This window comes from Piliocolobus tephrosceles, chromosome 2 (genome assembly GCF_002776525.5).
Source record: "Piliocolobus tephrosceles isolate RC106 chromosome 2, ASM277652v3, whole genome shotgun sequence".
NCBI lineage: Eukaryota > Metazoa > Chordata > Mammalia > Primates > Cercopithecidae > Piliocolobus > Piliocolobus tephrosceles.
In genome coordinates, this window is record NC_045435.1 from 164,430,717 (window position 1) to 164,453,433 (window position 22,717).

General features: G+C 39.8%; 1 protein-coding gene and 1 pseudogene across 14 annotated transcripts in view; both read right to left on the bottom strand.

Moving 5' to 3' along the window:
- The window catches only part of TFDP2 (transcription factor Dp-2), a 197,850-nt gene that overhangs the window by 74,035 nt on the left and 101,098 nt on the right, over positions 1-22,717 (bottom strand). For 2 of the 14 annotated variants that reach the window (XM_023192108.3, XM_023192105.3), the window contains exon 1: positions 2,683-2,851. The exons of 6 other annotated variants lie outside the window; for them this stretch is intronic. In XM_023192108.3, the coding sequence (XP_023047876.1) occupies positions 2,683-2,713 (31 nt within the window). In that variant the 5' untranslated portion in view covers positions 2,714-2,851. Of the gene's footprint in view, positions 1-2,219; positions 2,352-2,682; positions 2,852-22,717 lie in introns of those variants that run through there. 6 more of the 14 variants (XM_023192120.1, XM_023192119.1, XM_023192111.1 and 3 more) reach the window with 5 other exon arrangements.
- LOC111526414 lies at positions 16,052-16,834 on the bottom strand (annotated as a pseudogene).

The following is a 22,717-nucleotide window of genomic DNA, read 5'->3' on the forward strand; positions in this document are numbered from 1 at the left end:
AAGTCCACAGATCATAGCTAAGAGCAAGAGGAATTTTTAATAATCTCTTTGAATGTTGATATCTTTTCCAGTCTTCTCTCTCCTTAGGCCAATTATTTAGAAAACTGTACAATAATTAATCCGTATGCAAATTTTAAACTATAGCTCAAAAAATTTATTGGCTACTGTAAATTATTATTAATTTCTCAGTGTAGGGTATGGCAAATATTCAATAAGTGCCTCATATGTGAAAGAGCTGGTGTTCAGCACTGATTTTTCAAGTGCAAACTTAAGAAATGAATAAAGTTGTAATGTGTATACATGCACATTATACAACAGCATGGGACTTCTTTGTGTTACTTGTAAAAGGAAAGGTTTTCACTTTCCTCATTATGAATTCCAAAAATTCAAAAACTGTTTTTCAAAATTTTGACTGCTTTCATTATACGCATAATGCTTCCACACTCCTCATTCCTACTGTTTCCAGCAGATAAACATTCTCCTCTTTCGATTAGCAACCAATCTAAGCTTATTATCTTTCTTTTTTGAGGCAAACTGCAACATATCATTTCAATTAAACCCAAAATATTACTCCCACATTTCTTATTCAGAGGTCTTAGGAATAAGCTTCATGCTTCTCACAGAAGATGAAATGATCTATCAACATATGTAACTGATGTTTCACATTTTTTTATTTTGAGATTTTGTCCCTATTGTCTAGTGATAAACTTTTGCAACTAAGTGTTTCCTCTATATTTTAGATGGCTTAGGCTTTAAAAAAAAGTCTAATGATTTAATTATAAATTTTTCCTTAAGTGAAATTCACTAAAATTAATTTTCTCACATTTTTATTAATTATACAGGCAATATTTAAAGTTTTTTTAAAAATGCCTCTTTAAAGGGTATGTTATTCATTTTGTTACTCTATGACTTTCAATTCCTGAATATAAAATAATAAATTTTAAATGACTAAATTTTATTTATTCACTGATTAAGTCAGATTTATGACCTCCTCTCCCCATTCCAACTACTCTGAGTTTTGAATGAAACAACCTCAATTGTAACAGAAGAAACATCTGTTGCTTTTTTTCTTCACCAGGGCTTTCCTCACTGAAAGAAGAAAGGCTGTCTGCCTGACCTCCTCTCTCCCTCTCCCACTCCTGCTCCCCACCCACACTAAGTTCCTTAAAACTTTTTTTAAGTAAATGCATTATTTAAAATTTTACTGTATCTATTAAAAACATCATAGTTTAGAAACATTCACTTCCTTACTGAACTTCAAAGAATGACTAAATGCTATTATATATCAAAAAATAAGACATGTGTCTAACAGAATATATGTTGTAACTAAAATGCAAACTTCAAGGGTATAATTGAACTGATCAATTCAATCAAGTTGTCACATATTCCGGCCTCATTAAGAATTGTTTAGGGGTAAGATTTTCTTCAGTATCTAGATTCATATAGCATCTTGTATGCTACATTTTCTTTGCCAGTCCAAGGCTAACATAATGGCAGTCACTACCCCAAGAGGCAGACACCAAATGGTGCCACCCACACTCTCACACTGTGCCTCATAATAAACCATAAAGCAGTGGAATGCACCGGCCCCTTTATGAGCAAACAATGCCTAAGCTTCATTAGAATACAGCTGACATTTTCAAAGCACAAATACTTTTAAGAAAAATGTACTAGGGAAAAAAAGGAATGAAACAGCTATAAAAGCTGAAATATTTTTCAAGTGTCAGGTTGATTTCCAAGGATCCTTGGGAAGTATATTTTGCTGTTGGCAATTTAAAAGTTTTCATAAGTGGAAAAAATGTTTAGTTAAAGGCAAAGCTTATTTTATTAACTACTGGGGGAAAAAAAATGAAAGTAAAAACTATCCTTTGAATTGCTTTCACAAGTAATAGTCATGAAGTACCTTTAAAATTACTGATTTCCTCAACTGCTGCTTTAGTTCCTGAATTAAGAAAACTGAGCTCCAGAATTATTTTCACATTTTAATTAATTTATATAAGTAACTGAGTAATAAACTAACTCTTCCCCTCCCCCCTGCCCCCGCCTGCCCCAACCCCCATACATAACCCTGTAGTTTTTCTGTCTGCAACAAGCAAGGACGTCTTGAAATCAGCGTGCTCCTGGCTATTTACCAATTTAATATTGCTGCTGTTTAAAGAATATAAAATAAGCGCTGTAAAAACTCACCCAGCAGTAAGAAACAAACTGATCTCTCTTACCTGGTCTAAGGAAGCATGCCTCTCACTGCAGTACCAACAACACTCTACAGTCTTTGTTACCATTCAGTGGAAACTTGAGACTGTGTCAGACGTAAGCAATCGAGCTCAGAAAAGCTCAATTTAAAATACTTCTCAGTAAAACTAAAAAGATGCTCAAGAAAACTGTTTAGTTAACTGGCTTTCAAAAGACGTATTAATACTGTCTACAACAAAGACATCTCAAAAGAAATTGAAAGTGCAGGTCTTAGATGAAGTGGCTTTTCTATGTAGAACCTTGCTTTCTTATTAAATTAAAAGGATATTTTTATTTTTAAAAAATGCTTAAAGTACACACTTGATTTTAGCCAAAAGGCTGAGAAGTGATAAAAATGCTTAAAGTAAAAGGGGTGAAATAACTACAAGTTAACATTTTTCTAAATATCACTTGCATTTTAACTAACTTAAAAAATAAGATTAAACTTACTCGTGAAACCTGCATAATTTGAATTATACATATCAGAGTATCTGCTGGCTCCAGAGCAGTCACAAAGCAGGAGACTTAATGCATCTTGAAAGCAGAGCAAAAGCAGCACAAGTTTCAGGGGGGAAAAAGGAGGAGAAACTCTTGAAACACTGGTCAGGGCTTTCTGAACCTGTAATAACTGTCCAGCTCTTGTGGGAGGAAAAAAAATGTCCCAGTCCTGCCCCCTGAGATAGGAGGCTATGCTTCAATGCCAAAATGAATGACAGGCCCATTTCTGATTATCAACAAAGAGCAGCTTAGTTGTGCTTTTTTTTTTTTTTTCACTTTCCCACACAGAAGTTCTAAAATTTCCAGGTTAGTCCCTTTATAGCTAGGGTTAAGTACCTTTCTCCATTTTCTCAAGAGGGAACCCAATTATGTTGTCCTGGTTTTTTTTAAATGACTAATTAAATATACATACCTAATCATCTTACTTAGTTTTCCTAGGCAGGAAGCTGAACAAAAGATGACCTCTTAAGTTCCTTTCCAAATCTATTCTTTTCTATATCAGATAACCATATGACTGTCAATATTAATAAGCTTTTCCAGCATCCTGATGTATGGCACAAGTAAAAACAAAAAGCAAGGTAACATTAAAAACAAAGCAACTGAGATAAAATTTTCAACTAGCAAGAGGTAAAGATGATTTACCAAGGTACATGTCTTTGATTACACAAATTCAAAACAAACACTTCAATCAACAACATATATTTGCTGAATACTTATTATGAGCCGAGCACTATTTTGGGCCCTGGAGATACAGTAGTGAATGCAACAGACAAAAGCCAAACAAAAAATCCCTGTCTTTAGTGAGCTTAGTTTATTTCAGTTCACTCTAAGTATAACTCTCCTAGATGACTAAGGCACTTTTCATTTGTTGATTAGTTATCACCTATTCTGAAATATTCCCCTTGGAAAGTATGTCTTGACAACAGCTCCAGGAGACGCTGCAAAGTATCTGGTGCTCTGTTCAGTGTTGTATCACCAGTGTCTAAAACAGCGTCTGTTAGACACTCAAATATATATTGAATCAAATAGATCAGGCAGTTTTTTCTGATTCAAAATTTTCCTTTGCCAACACATATTATACTTACACACATACAGAGATATGACAACAATAATATAATACAGGGTGTAAATTAAATTGGGTTGTAAACACATGTTAGTATAAACAAAACTGAAAATACAACCTATATGGCCCTCTATCTTTCCAGATTTTACAGTAAAATCTGTTTTGACTATAGGATGTGAGGTCAGTGCAGTATCTGAGTAAATAAATTACATAAAATTCTATAAACTAAGTTTTTGTGGACAGTCAGATTTCAGAGGAGTTTTGAAAGAAAAAAGAAACTTGGAAATTACACAGAATCTGATCAGTTTGGTGTATTAAAATCTTACATGTTTATATTCATTTATATTTCCACATTTGGAAACAATTTTAACTCCCCATCCTGCTTTACACCATTCTTGATCATCTTACCAGATGACGCTTCTTACAGAGAAAATAAGTGTACACCTCTAACTTGTCAGATCAGCTGGAAGTGCTCACCTACGTCACCCAAGACCAGAATACTCAGGGGCTAGATATGGTCACATTTATTCTGGTATAGTCTTAAAACAAAAGGATGGCCGGGCGCGGTGGCTCAAGCCTGTAATCCCAGCACTTTGGGAGGCCAAGGTGGGTGGATCACAAGGTCAGGAGATCGAGACCATCCTGGCTAACACGGTGAAACCCCGTCTCTACTAAAAATATAAAAAAAATTAGCCGGGCGTGGTGGCAGGCGCTTGTAGTCCCAGCTACTCGGGAGGCTGAGGCAGGATAATGGTGTGAACCCAGGAGGTGGAGTTTGCAGTGAGCCGAGATCGCGCCACTGCACTCCAGCCTGGGCAACAGAGCGAGACTCTGCCTCAAAAAAAAAAAAAAAGGAAATTAAACATTCAAGTACTCAAGTATATTTCCCATATCTCCAAATAGAAGAGCATCCCCCTGCCCTCCCATCGTCCAGAGCTAGACGATGTTAAAATATTACAAGTCAAAATATAAACTATCTAGTGTATGTTTTAACAATAAACCTAACAGCAATCCAAGGTCAGAAAGATGTGATAACTGAGGTCAAGTGACAAATAAAATAAGGTGGGACCAAAGTAGGATTCTACTATTCTTGCAGGATGAATTCTCCTTTTCCCATTCCTTCCTTCAATAAATACTGAGCACCTATTATGTATCAGGCACTGAGCTAGGCAACCTATTACCTACTGTCTACTCCACAGATCTGAACTTCAGCCTATCTATTTCTCCAAGTTTCCCTCTCCATGCTTGCCTTCCTTTCTAAAGCCTTTTCTCTGGTCTCAAATTATTTACTCATACTACACCCTTCAATCTGCTCTGATGCCTTTCTTGGCAGGTAGCATAATCACTATCTTTTATGTTCTTCTGCAAGTGTATGACACAGTGTGGGGAAAGTAATAAGACTTCCCACTCAGATGATAAAAATGCAGATTATATAGGTCGTGTCAAACAATTTCTCCTTAAACTTATACAGAAAATCCATTTAAGCATCATTAATTACAACTATTGATTATCTGGAAGACACCAAAGGTAGCTAGACATTCTCCTAGGTTTATAAACTGATTTATTTGGACTGGAGTTTGCGACATTTATTGGCAATCTGCCCAAATATTAAGCCCATTTAACAGACACATGTAGGATTCTATAAGCAGAAATGACACTGTGATAGTGTAATGATAGGTATATCTAGCAGGCATTGGCCAAATAAAAACTATCTATCAGATCTATATAATGAAGTAGTAGAAATTAGCTATGTTACATCTATATTCATATTTTCAAGTAAAATATCAAATCTTCCTGACAAGCACTACACCTAAAGTAAAAACTTTCTGCTGTCACTTGCATGGTTAGGTGTTAATTTCTTAAAAACATTCCATAGTAAATATTTCATATTTCATGTTTGCCTGCTGCTCTTCCTCTTTCCACTTTTTCTTTTCTTTCTCTCCTTTTTTTTTTCCAGAGAGAGAGCGTTTTGTTCTGTCACCTAGGCTGGAGTTGATATGCAGTGGTGTGATCACAGCTCACTGTAGCCTCAATCTCCTGGGCTCAGGTGATCCCTCCCACTTCAGCCTCCCAAGTAGCTGGGACCACAGGTGTGCACCACCATGCCCGGCTAATTTTTGTATTTTTTGTAGAGACAGGATTTTGCTATGTTGCCCAGGCTGAACTCCTGGGCTCAAATGATCCTCCTGCCTCCCTCCAAAGTGCTGGGATTACAGGTGTGAGCTACCATGCTTAGCTCTACTTTTTCAATATGCACATTTTTCTGAGTTCTGTGCTCGATGCTCTTTTCTTCAAGATCTACACTCCTACTCTAGAGGATGTTACCTATTTTCCATAGCTTTATCACCTATACATAGATGACCACAGAAATTTATACTTCTAGCCCTGGCTTTTTCTGTTCTGCTGTAAATTCTTATTTAGATGCCTATTGGACATCTCTGTTTATATATCCCATAATCTCAACTCAGCCTCTGCAGTATTGAACTTCCTGTCTACCTTCCCAAACCCACTCATCCTCCTAGGTTCCTCACCCTTGTCAAAGGCATTAATATCAAGAACAGAAAGTGATTTTCTTCTTCCCTCATCCTCACAACCCAAATGTCCACATTGTTTCCATTTTTTTTTTCTAACATATATCATTCTCCTAGTTTAAAAACAAAACAAAATGAGAAATATAACTTCTGATGTCTACAGCTATACCATCCAAAATGGTAGCCTTAGCCACATGTGGCCATTTAAATTGAAAGTGATTAAAATTAAATAAAATCAGCCAGGCACGGTGGCTCATGCTTGTAATCCCAGCACTTTGGGAGGCTGAGGCGGGTAGATCACCTGAGGTCAGGAGTTCAAGACTGGCCTGGCCAACATGGTGAAACCCCATCTCTACTAAAAATACAAAAATTAGCTGGGCATGGCCCCTGTAGTCCCAGCTACTTGGGAGGCTGAGGCAGAAGAATCACTTGAATCCAGGAGGTAGAGGTTGCAGTGAGTCAAGATTACACCGCTGCACTCCAGCCTGGGCGACTGAGCAAGATTCTGTCTTATAAAAATAGATAAATAAAATTAAATTTAAAAATTGATTTCTCAGTCATGCTAGCCACATGTTAAGTGCTCTATGGAGCTGCATGTGGCTAACAGTTACCGTATTGAACATGGTAGATACAGAACATTTCCATCACTGAAGAAAGTTCTATTAAACATCTCTGATCTAGAAATCAATGGCAAACCACTTAAATTAGTAATCCAAATTTTTCTCAATATAGTCCCAGCCCCAATTTACCTGTGTTAACCTTATCTTCTACCAAACCCCTATGCATGCTTTATCACAGCTTAGTGGGGCCCACAGAATCTAAGTTGAAGGGTTCACAAAGATAAGGGAGGCCTACATAAGCTATGTGGAGAGGGACCTATTGGAGGGAAAGAAAGCAAAGATTCTAGAGAGGACAGAAATAGTTCACTAAAGACCTCACAAGTTAGGAAGGGACAAAATTTTGGAGATAATACTTTTAAACTTAGAGAAGAAATATGGTATAGTGGAGAAAGCATGAGCATTAGAGTCAGAATACTTCATTCAAATTCAAGTTTTAAACTTAGAGAAGAAATACGGTATAGTGGAGAAAGCATGAGCATTAGAGTCAGAATACTTCATTCAAATTCAAGTATTTGTTTAGTTATAAGGGACGGAATCGAACTCAAACTAGTTTAAGGTGAAAGGAATTAGTTGGCTCAACCGGCTCACAGAATCCCAAAGGGTGAGATAACTGAACCAGGAGGGTCCACTTTGCAAAAGGGTCTTTTGTAGGCAGCAAGGGCTTTAGCTTTCAAACTTACTTCCTTCTTTAGAAACTTTAATATTTCTCTTTCCACTGAGTTCATCTTAACATTTCAAATGCAGAGATTGTTCCCTTCTAACTGCTAACCAAACTAAAAACATCCTACTTCTCATCTCTCTTTAACAACCAACATTTTTTAGTGTGGTATCTATAGCCACTATCTCAGCTTTTGTACCAACTATTAATTATTAAATCTTCAAAAATGCACGAAGTACCTCTGACGTAACCACTGTGTTAGGCACTAGAGTACAAAAACAAACAAGGCATAGTCCTTATCCTCAAAAAATAAAACAAAACAAAAAAACAAAAACCCAATTTGGCTTCCATCCAACTGTTCAAATGAACTGTGTTGTCTAAAGTAGACAATGAGCTCTGCCTTGAAAAATCTAATAATGTGTGCTTATGCTCCACAGGCTTGCTGTATTCTGGCCTTGCTGATCTTACAAATCCCATCTTCTTAATACTATTACAACTGTCTTCTCTTGGCTTTTTTTTTTTTTTTTCAGACGGAGTCTCGCTCTGTCACCCAGGCTGGAGTGCAGTGGTGTGATCTCGGCTCACTGCAAGCTCCGCCTCCCAGGTTCACACCATTCTCCTGTATCAGCCTCCCAAGCAGCTGCTGGGACTACAGGCACCCACGACCATGCCTGGCTAATTTTTGTACCTTTAGTAGTGACAGGGTTTCGCCATGTTAACCATGATGGTCTCGATCCCCTGACCTTTTGATCAGTCCACCTCGGCCTCCCAAAGTGCTGGGATTACAGGCATGAGCAACCACGCCCAGCCTTCTCTTGAATTTTATAAAGACTATTCCTTCTCTGTTTCCACCCCGATACTTGTGAAGTGGTTCCTTTATTTTTTTCTTATTACTTGTATTCTAAATGGCTCAACCACAACCATCTCTTTTGCTGTACTGTTGTTTCAGAAGGTGACTGACTGAATTACCATTAGGAGTGAAAGGGGCACACTATAAATAATTAGAAGCTGTTTGGGAAAAGTGGAACATATGGACTGCTGTTTAAAAACTTTCAATAGTTCCTGTCTCCAAATCTTTAAGCATGCCATACAAAAACCTACTTTGAACTAATTGCCTTTATGGATTAAATTTCTATCTTTTTATGGCTGTCTCAAGGTCTGTCTTCACTCAGTACTCAGAGTACACTGAGACAATAGTATGTCTAATGAAGAGTCTCATTTGACTCTCTCCCCCATCTAACAGCAACCTCATTACATCTCCTTGGTCAAAAGAGCCCACAAACCACTCATAAGTCTCACTGAGACAGATGAGAAAATGGAGGCTTACTAATGTCAAATAACTTGCATAAATGCTAGCAAGTGGTAACACTGAGATTCTAATTGATATGGTTTGGGTGTGTCCCCACTCAAATCTCATCTTGAATTCCCATGTCTTGTGGGAGGGACCTGGTGGGAGGTAATTGAATCATGGGGGCAGGTCTTTCCGGTGCTGTTCTTGTGATAGTAAGTCTCACGAGATCTGCTGGTTACTAAAAGGGGGAATTTTCCTGCACAAGCACTCCTCTCTTTGCCTGCTGCCATACACATAAGACATGACTTGTTATTCCTTGCCTTCCCGCATAATTGTGAGGCTTCAGCCACATGGAACTGTAAGTCCAATTAAACCTCTTTCTTTTGTAAATTGCCAGGTCTAGGGAATGTATTTATCAGCAGTGTGAAAATGGACTAATACACTTATCAAGTTCTTGACTTCTCAAAGTCCACATACTTGGTTACTATTGGTATTAATTACAGATATGAATTCAATGAGATTTTAATCAAAAAGCTTACTAAAGCCTAATATTGTTCTCCATGGCATATACTAGCCCATTTGTGCCAAATAAACTATTCTGGATGGGAAAAAAATAAAGATCACTTTAGTCCTCTATATAAAAACTTTTGATGGTTCCTCATTAAATAGATAATACAAGGTCCTTAATTGATAACTGTTTTAGGATAACTGTTTTTCTAGGCTCATCTCCCACGATTCCAGCTGCATGACTTATTTACCATTCCCTGAATGGTCTATGACCTTACTGCTAAGGTCAGAATTTTCTTCACCTGGTAAATTAGTGCTTATCCTCCAAAACCCATAGAAAATGTCACCTCCTTGGTTAAGATAGTCACAATTACCTGAATAGACCTGGTCCTATTTTGAGTTCCCACAGTATTGATGATGTACACTTATTATAACATTTATCACAGCCCTTTGTAATTTGCATGTCTGTCACTTCCTGTAGTCTGTGAGTTCCTCCACAGCCAGTTTTTGGCTCTCCAGCCCTCCTATTCCATCTCTGTACCCTCCTCATCTAGAAGACTACATAGTAGACAGCATGCACTCAATAAATATCTGTTAAACAGATAAATAAATGAAAAGCGACATTCTCTTGATCAAATACCTTCAGTAGCTTCCCATCTGTTAAAAGAACTCCCCTGAATACAAAAGATATTCCAACTACCTTGGCTTTCTTTCCAGGCTCTTTATGATTAGACCTAGATGAAATTTTGTAACTAGTAACATTCCGTTTATAATTACCAGCAACTAGCTCCATTAGTCACCTACGATTCTCTATAATGTTTTCCCAAACATGCTAAAGATATTCCTGCTGTCCTGTCTTAAAAAACTTATGGGGCAGTCTTGTTCAAAATGTCTTTTCCCCTCTTTTTTGTCTCTTCAAATTCTACACACTCCTCAGCAATTGGTAGTTTCAACTCATTATAAGACTCTCTATGGCCTCGATCGAGTGTAACCTAACTTCTTCCTCTATATTCCTACACAAAAAACATTAAATATCAAAACCAATACAGCTAAAATAAATATGTGTTATAAGAATAACTTTGGTATAAAAACTTTTAACTAAGTTACATGATAAATTCTCAATAAGCTACCATCAAAACTGCAAAATTTAGTTTGTTCATTCAATCTACACATATTTGCTGACTGTTTACATGTGCCAGACATTAGGAGAGGACCTAAAAATATACTTGTGAAGATATATTTTCTAGCCTCAGGAAGTTACAGTCTAATGGAGGACACATTATAAACAAGCAAATAAATACGAAAACATCATCAACTGTGTTAACGGCAATGAAAAAAACTAGTGGGCATTAGAGAGATGGAAAGGGATATTATTAATACATTTTATACTCTTTTATTATAGATAAGGTGGTCCAAGAAGACCTCTCTGAGTACTATTTAAGTTGCAACTTAGAAGGTGAAGAGGTCTCAGCCATGGTGAAAGCAGGGAGAAGATCAGGCAGAAAAACAGAATTGTGCAAAGGTTCACATAATACCCATAATTAAAGTAAAGCAAATAAACTGAAACTGAGGAAGACAAATACACATAAGGAAATGGTTTTGGAGGGGAAAAAGTAATTTCCTAGTTGTGGTTGTTTATACAAAATAAAAGAGGGAATTCAGTTCTTATTTTCTTATCTGGGACTACAATAAAAAACATGGGGGAAAGAAACAGAATCATGGATGCCATTCTGAGCAGAAGATTAAGGAGCAAGATTATCAGACATCAATAAATATTCTGTAGATACTATCATGAATGCATAATATTCCACTATACAGTTGTGTCATGCTTTATTTCCCTTTTAAATGGATATTTACAGTCTTCATATTTTGCAGTTATACATCATCATGTAATAAACACATCTCCACTCACATCTCTGATTCTTTTCTAATGACAAATCCCCTAGAAGCCTTTCTACTGAGTGAAAGAATATAAATTATCCTAAGGGGTTTGATATTTATTACCAATTTGCTTCACAAGAGTGCTTTTGCTGATTTTCATCCCAAACAGAAGTAGACACAAAGAAGAAGTAAAAGGGCCAGGTGCAGTGGCTCACGCCTGTAATCCCAGCACTTTGGGAGGCCGAGGCAGGCAGATCATGAGGTCAGGCGATTGAGACTATCCTGGCTAACACGGTGAAACCCCGTCTCTACTAGAAATACAAAAAATTAACCGAGTGCAGTGGCAGGCGCCTGTAGTCCCAGCTACTTGGGAGGCTGAGACAGGAGAATGGAGTGAACCCGGGAGGCAGAGCTTGCAGTGAGCCGAGCTTGCACCACTGCACTCCAGTCTGGGCGACACAGCGAGACTCCGTCTCAAAAAAAAAAAGAATAAGTAGAAATACTGTAGATAAGAAGATAACAATAAATAGACATAGAGTAAGAAGTGGATATAAAATAAAGATACCAATTTCTCATACCTTTGCCAACAAAGGTAATAATTGTAAGAATCTTTGCTAACTGATAGAGGAAAACGATTTCTTTCTTTCTTTTTTTTTTTTTGAGACGGAGTCTCGCTCTGTCGCCCAGGCTGGAGTGCTGTGGCCGGATCTCAGCTCACTGCAAGCTCTGCCTCCCGGGTTCACGCCATTCTCCTGCCTCAGCCTGCCGAGTAGCTGGGACTACAGGCGCCTGCCACCTCGCCCGGCTAGTTTTTTGTATTTTTTTAGTAGAGACGGGGTTTCACTGGGTTAGCCGGGATGGTCTTGATCTCCTGACCTCGTGATCCACCCGTCTCGGCCTCCCAAAGTGCTGGGATTACAGGCTTGAGCCACTGCGCCTGGCCTCTATTTTTTCTTATAGTGTCAATATTTCTTTTTTTATTTGTATTACATTTAGTCATCAGGTTTCCTTAGTCTTCTCTGTTACGTGACAGTTTCTTGGCTATTGGCTATGCTTTGTTCCTGATGACCCTGACAGTTTTTTGGGTTGTTGTTGTTTTGAGACAGGGTCTTGCTCTGTCACCCAGGCTGGAGTGTGGTGCCACTATCATGGCTCACTGCAGCTTCGACCTCCTGAGTTCAAGTAATCCTCCCACCTCTCACATACCCTACTGCTGCTGGGGAAGAGGTAGAAGCAAACATCTTGTTTCTGGGCAAGAAGCAGAGAATCCTCTTTGGCTCAGGATTCTGATGCCAAGCAGAGGTTTTCTACTGCTCAGGAAAGGGCCGATTAAAGTACCACCCCTGAGATTCAAATGAACAGGGACTGCCTAAAGCTAAGGCTGACCCAGGACAATAGAAAACCACCTATGACACCACCATAAGCCTAGCACTGCGTAACAAGCAGCATCAGTCAACCACTAGTGAAGGGGCAAGGATATGAACAGAGACTCCCCCTCTGTGATAGAGGCATGATGGGACTGAGGAAGGCCAACAGTGGAACAGGAACACTGAAGAAAAACTATCTGGTACCCCAGGCTCCAAGTACAAGGTAACAGCAGCCCAAGTACACTGAACATAATGATACCAACATCAAAATCCAAATCCACCTCAACTCCAGACTAGGTTGACTCAATGTCATAGGCAATTGGCCTGATGGGAAAGGTGTGCCTATATCCAGACATAAATACCATCTACCTCAGTCTCTACTGTTTTTGTATACATGATGTTTGCCATTAAACTAAAAATTACAAGACATACACAAAATAAAACACACATACACACACACAGGCATGCACTTTACCAAGAGATAAAGCTATCAACAGAACCAGACTCATTTATGACCTAGATGTTGGAAATATCAGTTAGGGGCTTTAAAATAACTGTTCTTTCATTTTTCTCATCATTAGACTGGAAGAAAATCTTTTCTCTTTTTAATCACTTCAAAAGATACTAATATTCTATGGTAGGCTCAGTGGCTTATGCCTGTAATCCCAGCACTTTGGGAAGCTTAGGCAGAAGAACTGCCTGAGGCCAGGAGTTTGAGACCACCCTGAATAACACAGCAAAACCCTATCTCTACAAAAAAAAAAATTTTTTTTTGAGACGGAGTCTTGCTCTTGTTGCCCAGGCTGGAGTGCAATGGCACAATCGCAACTCACCGCAACCTCTGCCTATCAGGTTCAAGCGATTCTTCTGCCTCAAGTAGCTGAGTAGCTGGGATTACAGGCAGGCACCACCATCATGCCCGGCTAATTTTGCATTTTTAGTAGAGACAGGGTTTCTCCATGTTGGTCAGGCTGGTCTTGAACTCCTGACCTCAGGTGATCCGCCCAACTTGGCCTCTCAAAATGTTGGGATTACAGGTGTGAGCCACCGCGCCCGGCTAAAAATTTTTTTAATAAAAAATAAATTAGCTGGGTATGTTAGCTCACACTTGTAGCCTCAGCTACTTGGGAGTCTAAGAGAGGAAAATCACTTGAGCCCAGGAGTTTGAGGCTACAGTGAGCCATGATCATAACACTACACTGCAGCCTGGATGACAGAGCAAGACCTTTAAACAAAAAAAGAAAAGATAATCAAGACTCTAAAGCAACCACTAAAAATGTATTGTGGGGTTTCTCACTGTATTTGGTACTTTCCTGGACTCTGTCCTATGTGCCTTTTCTTTTGACAAATTTTAATCTGTCTCCTTCAGCTATAATAAACCGTAACTGTGAGTATAACAGCTTGCAATGAGTTCTGTCAGTTCTCCTAGTGAATTATCAATCCTAAATGTAGTTCTGGAAACCTCTGAACTTGCAACTGATGTCATAAGTGAGGGCTGACTTGTGCACTGCTTCAAAACTTTGCAATTGACTAACATCACAAAGTCCTTTAACAGAAATGTGTCTTGAAAGTATTTTCTTCCAGTCCATGGCCTGTCTTTTCATTCTCTTAACAGTATCTTTCTTTCTCAGAGTAGAAGTTATATCCTTTGGCTGTGGCCCCACAAAAATCTCATCTTGAACTGTGGTTCCCTTAATCCCCATGTGTCATGGGAAGGAGCCGGTGGGAGATAATGAATTATGAGGGCAGGTTTTTCCCATGCTGTTCTCATGACAGTGAATAAGTCTTACAAGATCTGATGGTTTTATAAAGGGCAGTTCCTCTGCACATACTCTCTTGCCTGCCATCATGTAAGACGTGCCTTTGCTCTTCCTTTGCCTTCTGCCATGATTGTGAGGCCTCCCCAGCCATGTGGAACTGTAAGTTCATTAAACCTCTTTCCTTTATAAATTATCCAGTGTCAGGTATTTCTTCATAGCAGTATGAAAATCGACTAATACAAGAAGTTTTAATTTTAACGAACACCAACATCAGTTTTCTCTTTCATGAATCATGCTTCTGGTGTTGTATCTAAAACGTCATTGCCAAACCCAAGGTTACATAGATTTTCTTCTATTTTTCTTCCAGAAGTTTAATAGTTTTATATTTTACATTTAGGTCTATGATCCATTTTGAGCTAATTTTTTGTGAAAGGTGTAAGGTCTATGCCTAGGTTCATTTTTTTGCATATGGACTTCGATTGTTCCAGCATCACATGTTGAAAAAAACCCTTTCCTCCATTAAACTGTCTTTGCTCCTTTTTCAGAGATTAGGTGACTATATTTGGGTGAGTCTATTTTTGGGCTGTTTATTCTGTTCTACTGATATATGTGTCCATTCTTTTGCCAATAACACATTATCTTGATTACTGCAGCTTTATCATAGGCCTCAAAAATCAGGTAATGTGAGTCTTAGATACGGTTTTTGACAATTCGTGAGTTTATCTTTTAAACTTACATGTTAACATATTCATTTTTATTCTAATTACTAAAAAGTGGTATTATATTTGTTACTCTATTATGTTCACTGTTCAACACTATCTCTTATTATTTGTCTTTTGCTAGTAAGACATTTTCTTTTTCCTAATAACACTGTAAATAGTGTTTTTTTTTTTTTTTTTTTTTGAGACGAAGTCTCGCTGTCGCCAGGCTGGAGTATAGTGGCATGATCTTGGCTCACTGCAACCTCCACCTCCCGGGTTCAAGCGATTCTCCTGCCACAGCCTCCTGAGAAGCTGGGACTGCCAGCTTCTCTGGCACTTGTCACCACGCCCAGGTAATTTCTGTACTTTTAGTAGAGACAGGGTTTCACCATGTTGGTCAGGATGGTCTCGATCTCTTGACTCGAGATCTGCCTGCCTCGGCCTCCCAAAGTGGCAAATTTTATGTATAGCTTTTTGTAGCAGTCTCTTTTTACTTCTTGCCCAGATGCTTACTTATTTTTTTAGACTGAGTTTCGCTTTTGTTGCCTAGGCTGGAGTGCAATGGCTCGATCTAGGCTCACCGCAACCTCTACCTCCCAGGTTCAAACAATTCTCCTGCCTCAGCCTCCCGGGTAGCTGGGATTACAAGCATGGGCCAACATGCCTGGATAATTTTTTTATATTTTTAGTACAGACGGGGTTTCTCCTTGTTGGTAAGGCTGGTCTCAAACTCCCAACCTCGGGTGATCCAACCGCCTCGGCATCCCAAAGTGCTGGGATTACAGGCGTGAGCTACCACGCCCGGCGATGCTTGCTTATTTATTTATTTATTTATTTATTTATTTATTTATTTATTGAGACTGAGTCTCACTCTATCGCCCAGGCTGGAGTGCATGGTGCGATCTTGGCTCAGTGCAACCTCCCCCTCCTGGGTTGAAGCAATCCTCCTGCCTCAGCCTCCCAAGTGTCGGGGATTACAAGCACGCTCCACCACTCTCAGCTAATTTATTTTTGCAAGCAGATAAAGGCTTGTTTTATTTAAATGGCTGGTCTATGTAATCACGGAGGCCAGTATGTACAGACAAAGGGGGAGCTTTTATTTCTTGGTCTCTTCCTCCTTGGACAAAATCTTGATCTCCTCCTTTTTGGCCTGCAAGCGCCCTTCACGGCACTTGCCTGCTTCCTTGCTTGGCCTTAGACCTGCGGGCCTCAGCCTGGTCAGCCAGGAGGTTCTTGTGGGTCTTGTCCGTTTTCAGCTTGTGGATATGCTCCATGAGAATCCGCTTGTTTTTGAACACATTTCCCTTCACCTTCAGGTACAGGCTGTGGTACATACGGCGATCAATCTTCTTAGACTCACAGTATCTTCTAAGCAGCCGGCGCAGAATCCATGCGACCTTTTCTGGCATTCTGCACTTGTATGTTGAATGTACATTGGCTGTACCCTTCCGCTTACTATGCCCATGTGCCTGCCTTCCGGCGGGCCAAGGTGTTCTTCCGGCATCAAGCCCGGGAATGGACTGTCAACAGGCTTGCGATGATCAGCCCATCTTTGATCAGCTTCCAGATCTGCTGAGGGGAGTTGGCATTGGCGATTTCATTAGTCTCACTGGGGTCCAACCAGACCTTCTCCCTGCCACAGTGGAGGGCAGAAGAGGTGAGCCTCTTCTGAAGCCTGAGCATACTCATGGCTGCGGCTGCAGCAGCAAAAGGGCTTTTTTTTTTTTTTTTGAGACAGAGTCATGCTCTGTCGCCAGTCTGGAGTGTAGTTGCGCAATCTCGGCTCACTGCAACCTCTGCCTCCCAGGTTCAAGTGATTCTCCTGCCTCAGCCTCCCAAGTAGCTGGAACTACAGGCGTGCACCACCACGCCCAGCTATTTTTTGTAATTTTAGTAGAGATAGGGTTTCACCATGTTAGCCAGGCTGGTCTCGATCTCTTGACCTCATCATCTGCCCGCCTCAGCCTCCCAAAGTGCTGGGATTACAGGTGTGAGCCATCACACCTGGTCGTGTCTTGAAGAATTTCTTAATAAACCCCATGATGCCTTAAAAAATTTCTGCCAATTATCTGAAAGTTGAGAAATCTATCCAGGTTTGGTGTTTGCTAAGAAAAAAAGTAAATTCTAGGTGGTATCTGTCCACCTCAGAATTATTTGACTCTTTTTTTTTTTTCTTTTTTTAGACCAAGTATCACTTTGTCCCCCAGGCTGGAGTGCAGTGGCAGTATCTCACATCACTGCAACCTCCACCTCCTGGGTTCAAAGGATTCTTCTGCCTCAGCCTCCCAAGTGGCTGGGACTACAGGCGAATGCCACCATGCCTGGCTAAGTTTTTGTATTTTTTTTTTTTTTTTTTTTTTTTTTTAGTAGGGATGGGATTTCACCATGTTGGCTAGGCTGGTCTCAAAATCCTGATCTCAAGTGATCCACCCACCTTGGGTTCTCCCAAAGTGCTGGGATTATAGGTATGAGCCACTATGCCTGGCCTGACTTTAAACTTTATCCACACATGCCAGATCTAGTATTGAGCAGTCACATAATACTATGGCTCTCATCTATTTGGGAGATTAAAGATCCCTTTGATGATCAAATTAAAATTATATACTCTCTAGATAACAGAATTTTGCTCACCAATTCAGTTTGTCATGACTTGAAGTCAATTTGTGTATCTAATGTATGGATCCCAGATTTACTATGGCGCTGATAAACCAAGGAAGATCTTCTGACCCTGTTGTCTTGTTCCTGTGCATGTGATTGGCAATCTAATTCTACATACTTCGAAACAGAATCTAGTTCTTCCCTAGTCAAAAACAGGACCTAATCAAGAGTTGTTTAAGCTGGTGATTGGTTTATTAAACTGTTCTCTTTACTCTTGTAAATATTTGAAATTTTCCATAATAAGAAGCTTAATCTGTATGTCTGTTTAAAGTAGGGCTTGAGAAAAGGCATCCCACTCCCATGGATTTTCTCTTTGCCCCTTCTCACCACTACTTCATCACATCTGAAAACGTACCCCAACAAATCCACTTCTGCCACTGCCTTTACAGAGCTCTGGTCACCAAGGGAAGTACAGAGGTAATGATAAGAGAGATGGGAGGGAGAAAAAGAGCCCTGGTTGTTGTGATAGCAGTTGCAACACGGGGTTGGTGGGAAGCTGCCAAGTTTCTGGTTGGTAAAGATCCCACTTCCTTAAATTTGTAGGTATGAAGTAGAGAAGGGTAGAAATCTACCTTTTTCCTGCCTGTCCCCGCTATTTTGTCTCAGAGATCTATCTTCATTTCTATTCATCGAAATTCCTCCTGTTGCCTGTCACATTTTAATCTGTATTGCCAGTTTCTATTTGTAGCTTTGCTTTTTTGTGTATTTTCCCAAATTTGACCGAAGCATAATAGAGAAAATTAAGTTGGGTCCCACCAGCTAGCTGTCATCTAAACACTGGCTTCCCAGTTGATTTTTTGAGCCCGAAAGGTCTGAAAATAATCTAGCACACATTTAACCTGGGAAAGGCAGGTAAGTGGAAGAGATAGCTTCTTGTGTGCTCTTGCCCCTCTTCTGCCTTAAGCCACACTACAATCTTACATAAACAGAAATATGCCTACTGATACTATTGAGCACATTAAATACAGGATATTAAAAAAGAAAGTGGCATTTTCTCTCAAGGAACCTCTAATCCAGATTAACAAAGTTGAAAGACTTCCAATAGATGTGAAGTTTAAACTGAAGCACTGTAACAACTGAGAAAATAACTTTTATCTGAGGAATTCAAGTCCTTTTAAATATCAGGCCTAGATAGACATTAAAATGAGATTACAATCATGTCTACTCCCCTCCTTTGAGCTATGTATTCATCTGTTGAAACTGCTTACTATTGCCACAAGTAGCCATAAATTAGCTTAATAATCCACAGCAGGTGTGAATTATAACACTATAATCCACACCTTATAGGTTAACAATGTATAGTCAATCACTAATTAATGTTATTTCTGTAAACCAGTGAGAATTCCTAACAACTTTGTACAGTCCACTCCCTGTCCCCCTATTTTGCCTTTCAAACTCCATCTGTAACTGCTGCTAATAGGAGTGTATACTCAGGGCAACTTGATTCTATGTTCCCAGGTTGTAATCCTCAAGCTTGGCCCAAATAAACTATCCATTTATGTTAGTTTTGCCTCTATTTCTTCATTTTAGTTTGATATATCCAATTAGAAATATTCAAGTTAATCCACAATAATGTGTGCTTGATAAAACTTACAAATTAGTGAACTAATATGCTTTTTTTTTTTCTGAGACAGAGTTTCGTTCTTCTTGCCCAGGCTCCAGTGCAGTGGCGCAATCTCGGCTCATTGCAACCTCCACCTCCCGGGTTCAAGTGATTCTCCAGCCTCAGCCTGCCGAGTAGCTGGGATTAAAGGCGCCTGTCACCATGCCCAGCTAATTTTTGCATTTTAGTAGGGACGGGGTTTCACCACGTTGGCCAGGCTGAAATTGAGCTCCTGACCTCAGATGATCTACCTGCGTTAAGCCTCCCAAAGTGTTGGGATTACAGGCGTGAGCCACCGCTCCTGGCCCTAATATGCTAATTATTAGATACTTTCAAACTGAAAAATAAGCACACAGAGAATATTAAAACCAATTAGCATAAAGAGGTGCTCTGAGATTAGCTGGTTGTGGTAGCTCACACCTGTAATCCTAGCACCTTGGGAGGATGAGGTGAGCTGATTTCTTGAGCCCAGGAGTTGAAGACCAGCCTGGACAATGTGGTGAAACCTCGTCTCTACTAAAAATACAAAAATTAGCTGGGCGTGGTGGCATATACCCGTAATCCCAGCTGCTCAGGAGGCTGAGTAGGAGAATTGCTTGAGTCTGGGAGACTGACATTGCAGTGAGCCGAGGTCGTACCACTATACTCGAGCCTGGATGACAGAGTGAGACCCTGTCTTAAGGAAAAAAAAAAATCAAAAAAAAGAGAAAAAGTTAAAAAAAAGATTAGTAGAGGTATAGTTTTCTAAATTCCTCCTAGTTTTGTCAATAATATTTCAGATTAATAAAAGATTTCTAAAGAAAGATATAAATGCAGAGCAGTTTTCGACCTCTGATCTGAAAGACTTGATTTTTTATTTTATAGGGTCTCGCTCTTTTGCCCAGGCTGGAGTACAGTGGCACAATCACAGCTCACTACAACCTTGACTTCCCAGGCTCAAGCAACCCTCCCACCTCAGCCTCCCCAGTAGCTGGGACTACAGGAGTATGGCACCATGCCCGGCTAACTTTTAAATTTTTTTGTAGAGACAAGGTCGTACTATGTTGCTCAGGCTGGTCTCAAACTCCTGGGCTCACGTGATCCTCTTGCCTCAGCCTCCCAGAGTGGTGGGATTACAGGTATGAGCCACTGTGCCCAGCCTGAAAGACTTAATTTGAATTGCCTCTATCACTTGGGAAATTAATTAACTGCTCTGAGTCTCCATTTTTTCCACCTCTAAAATGGGTATGATAATAGCACCTATCTTGCAAGAAGGTTCTGAGGATTATATGAAATAATGAATATGAAGGGCTTCTTGTAGTTCCTGGCATATAGCACTCAAATCACAGACTTCTTATAAAAAGTGTTCATCCTCTGAAAATAGTGAGCAAAAGTAAGATGGTGACTAAGGTTAAAAGGTACTTTAGAAAAGGCATACAAAGAAAATAACAAAACAAAACCATTATAAGTAAACTACAGCCCAATATCCCTCATGAACACTCACGAAAATTCTAAATGAAATTTTAGCTAACTGAATTCTAGAATATATAAAAAGGACAACATATGCCTAAGTGGAGTTTAACCCATGAATGATAGAAGGTTGGTTTAACATTGGGAAATCGATCAATATAATTCCCCATATCATCAGAATAAAAAAGAAAAACTACACTATCATCTTCAATAGATGCAGGTAAGGCATTTAACAAAATTCAACAATCATTTATGACAAAAACTCTCAGCAGACAAGGAATACATGGGAACTTACTCAAAATGCTAAAAATCAAACTATAGAAAACCCATAGCTAAAAATCATACTTATGGTAAAAAAAAATTGAATGCTTTTCCCCTAAAATCAGGAACAGGACAATGATGTATACCTTTACTACTTTGACAATGAACTAGAGGGCTCAGCCAGTGTAATAAGTCAAGAAAGGAAATGAAAGGTATAAAATAAGAAAGGAATATGTAAAACTTTTTTGTATACAAACAAAATATTGGCCTATATGGAAAATCCTACAGAATCTACAAAAATGGACTAGAAGTGAGTTTGGCAAGGTCACAGGCAACAAGGTCAATATACAAAAACTAACTGTATTTCTATCTTCTACCAACAAAACAAAATCAGATATTAAAAAATTTAAACATTATTTACAATAGCATAAAAATATTAAATATTTAGGGATAAATCTAACAAAATATGTACAAGAGCTATACAATGAAAACTGCAATATATTGCTGAAACTATAGAAGACAAATTAATGGAGAGAAAAAACATGTTCATAAATCAGAAGATTCAGGCTGGGTGTGGTGGTTCATGCCTGTAATCCTAGCACTGTGGAAGGCCGAGGTGGGCAGATCACAGGCCAAGGTCAGGAGTTCAAGGCTGGTCAACATGGTAAAACCCCATCTCTACTAAAAATATAGAAATTAGCTGGGCGTGGTGGCAAGCATCTGTAATTCCAGCTACTTGGGAGGTTGAGGCAGAAGAATCGCTTGAACCCAGGAGGCAGAGCTTACAGTGAGCTAAGATCCAGCCACTGCACTCCAGCCTGGGTGACAGAGCAAGACTCCATCTCAAAAAAAAAAGGTCCTTTATGATAATGGTTCTTGTTTTCATCTTTACTCTTATCCCAGACACCTATCCTTCTGTGACACTGAACTGCTTTTAGTTCCCTGTTGTCTCTTCTCTGTCTCTTTTAGCCTTTCTATATGCTCCTAGTGGCCACACACAGTGGCTCACGCCTGTAATCCCAGCACTTTGGGAGGCCGAGGCAGGCGGATCACGGGGTCAGGAGATAGAGACCATCTGGGATAACATGGTGAAACCCTGTCTCGGCCGGGCGCGGTGGCTCACGCCTGTAATCCCAGCACTTTGGGAGGCCGAGACGGGCGGATCACGAGGTCAGGAGATCGAGACCATCCTGGCCTACACCGTGAAACCCCGTCTCTACTAAAAAATACAAAAAACTAGCCGGGCGAGGTGGCGGGCGCCTGTAGTCCCAGCTACTCGGGAGGCTGAGGCAGGAGAATGGCGTGAACCCGGGAGGCAGAGCTTGCAGTGAGCGGAGATCTGGCCACTGCACTCCAGCCTGGGCGACAAAGCGAGACTCCGTCTCAAAAAAAAAAAAAAAAAAAAAAAAAGAAACCCTGTCTCTACTAAAAACACAAAAAAATTAGCTGGGTGTGGTAGCACATGCCTGTAGTCCCAGCTACTCAGGAGGCTGAGGAAGGAGAATGGTGTGAACCTGGGAGGTGGAGCTTGCAGTGAGCCGAGATCACGCCACTGCACTCCAGCCTGGGCGACAGAGTGAGACTCTGTCTCAAAAAAATAAAAATAAAATAAATATATGCTCCCAGTTACTTGGGAG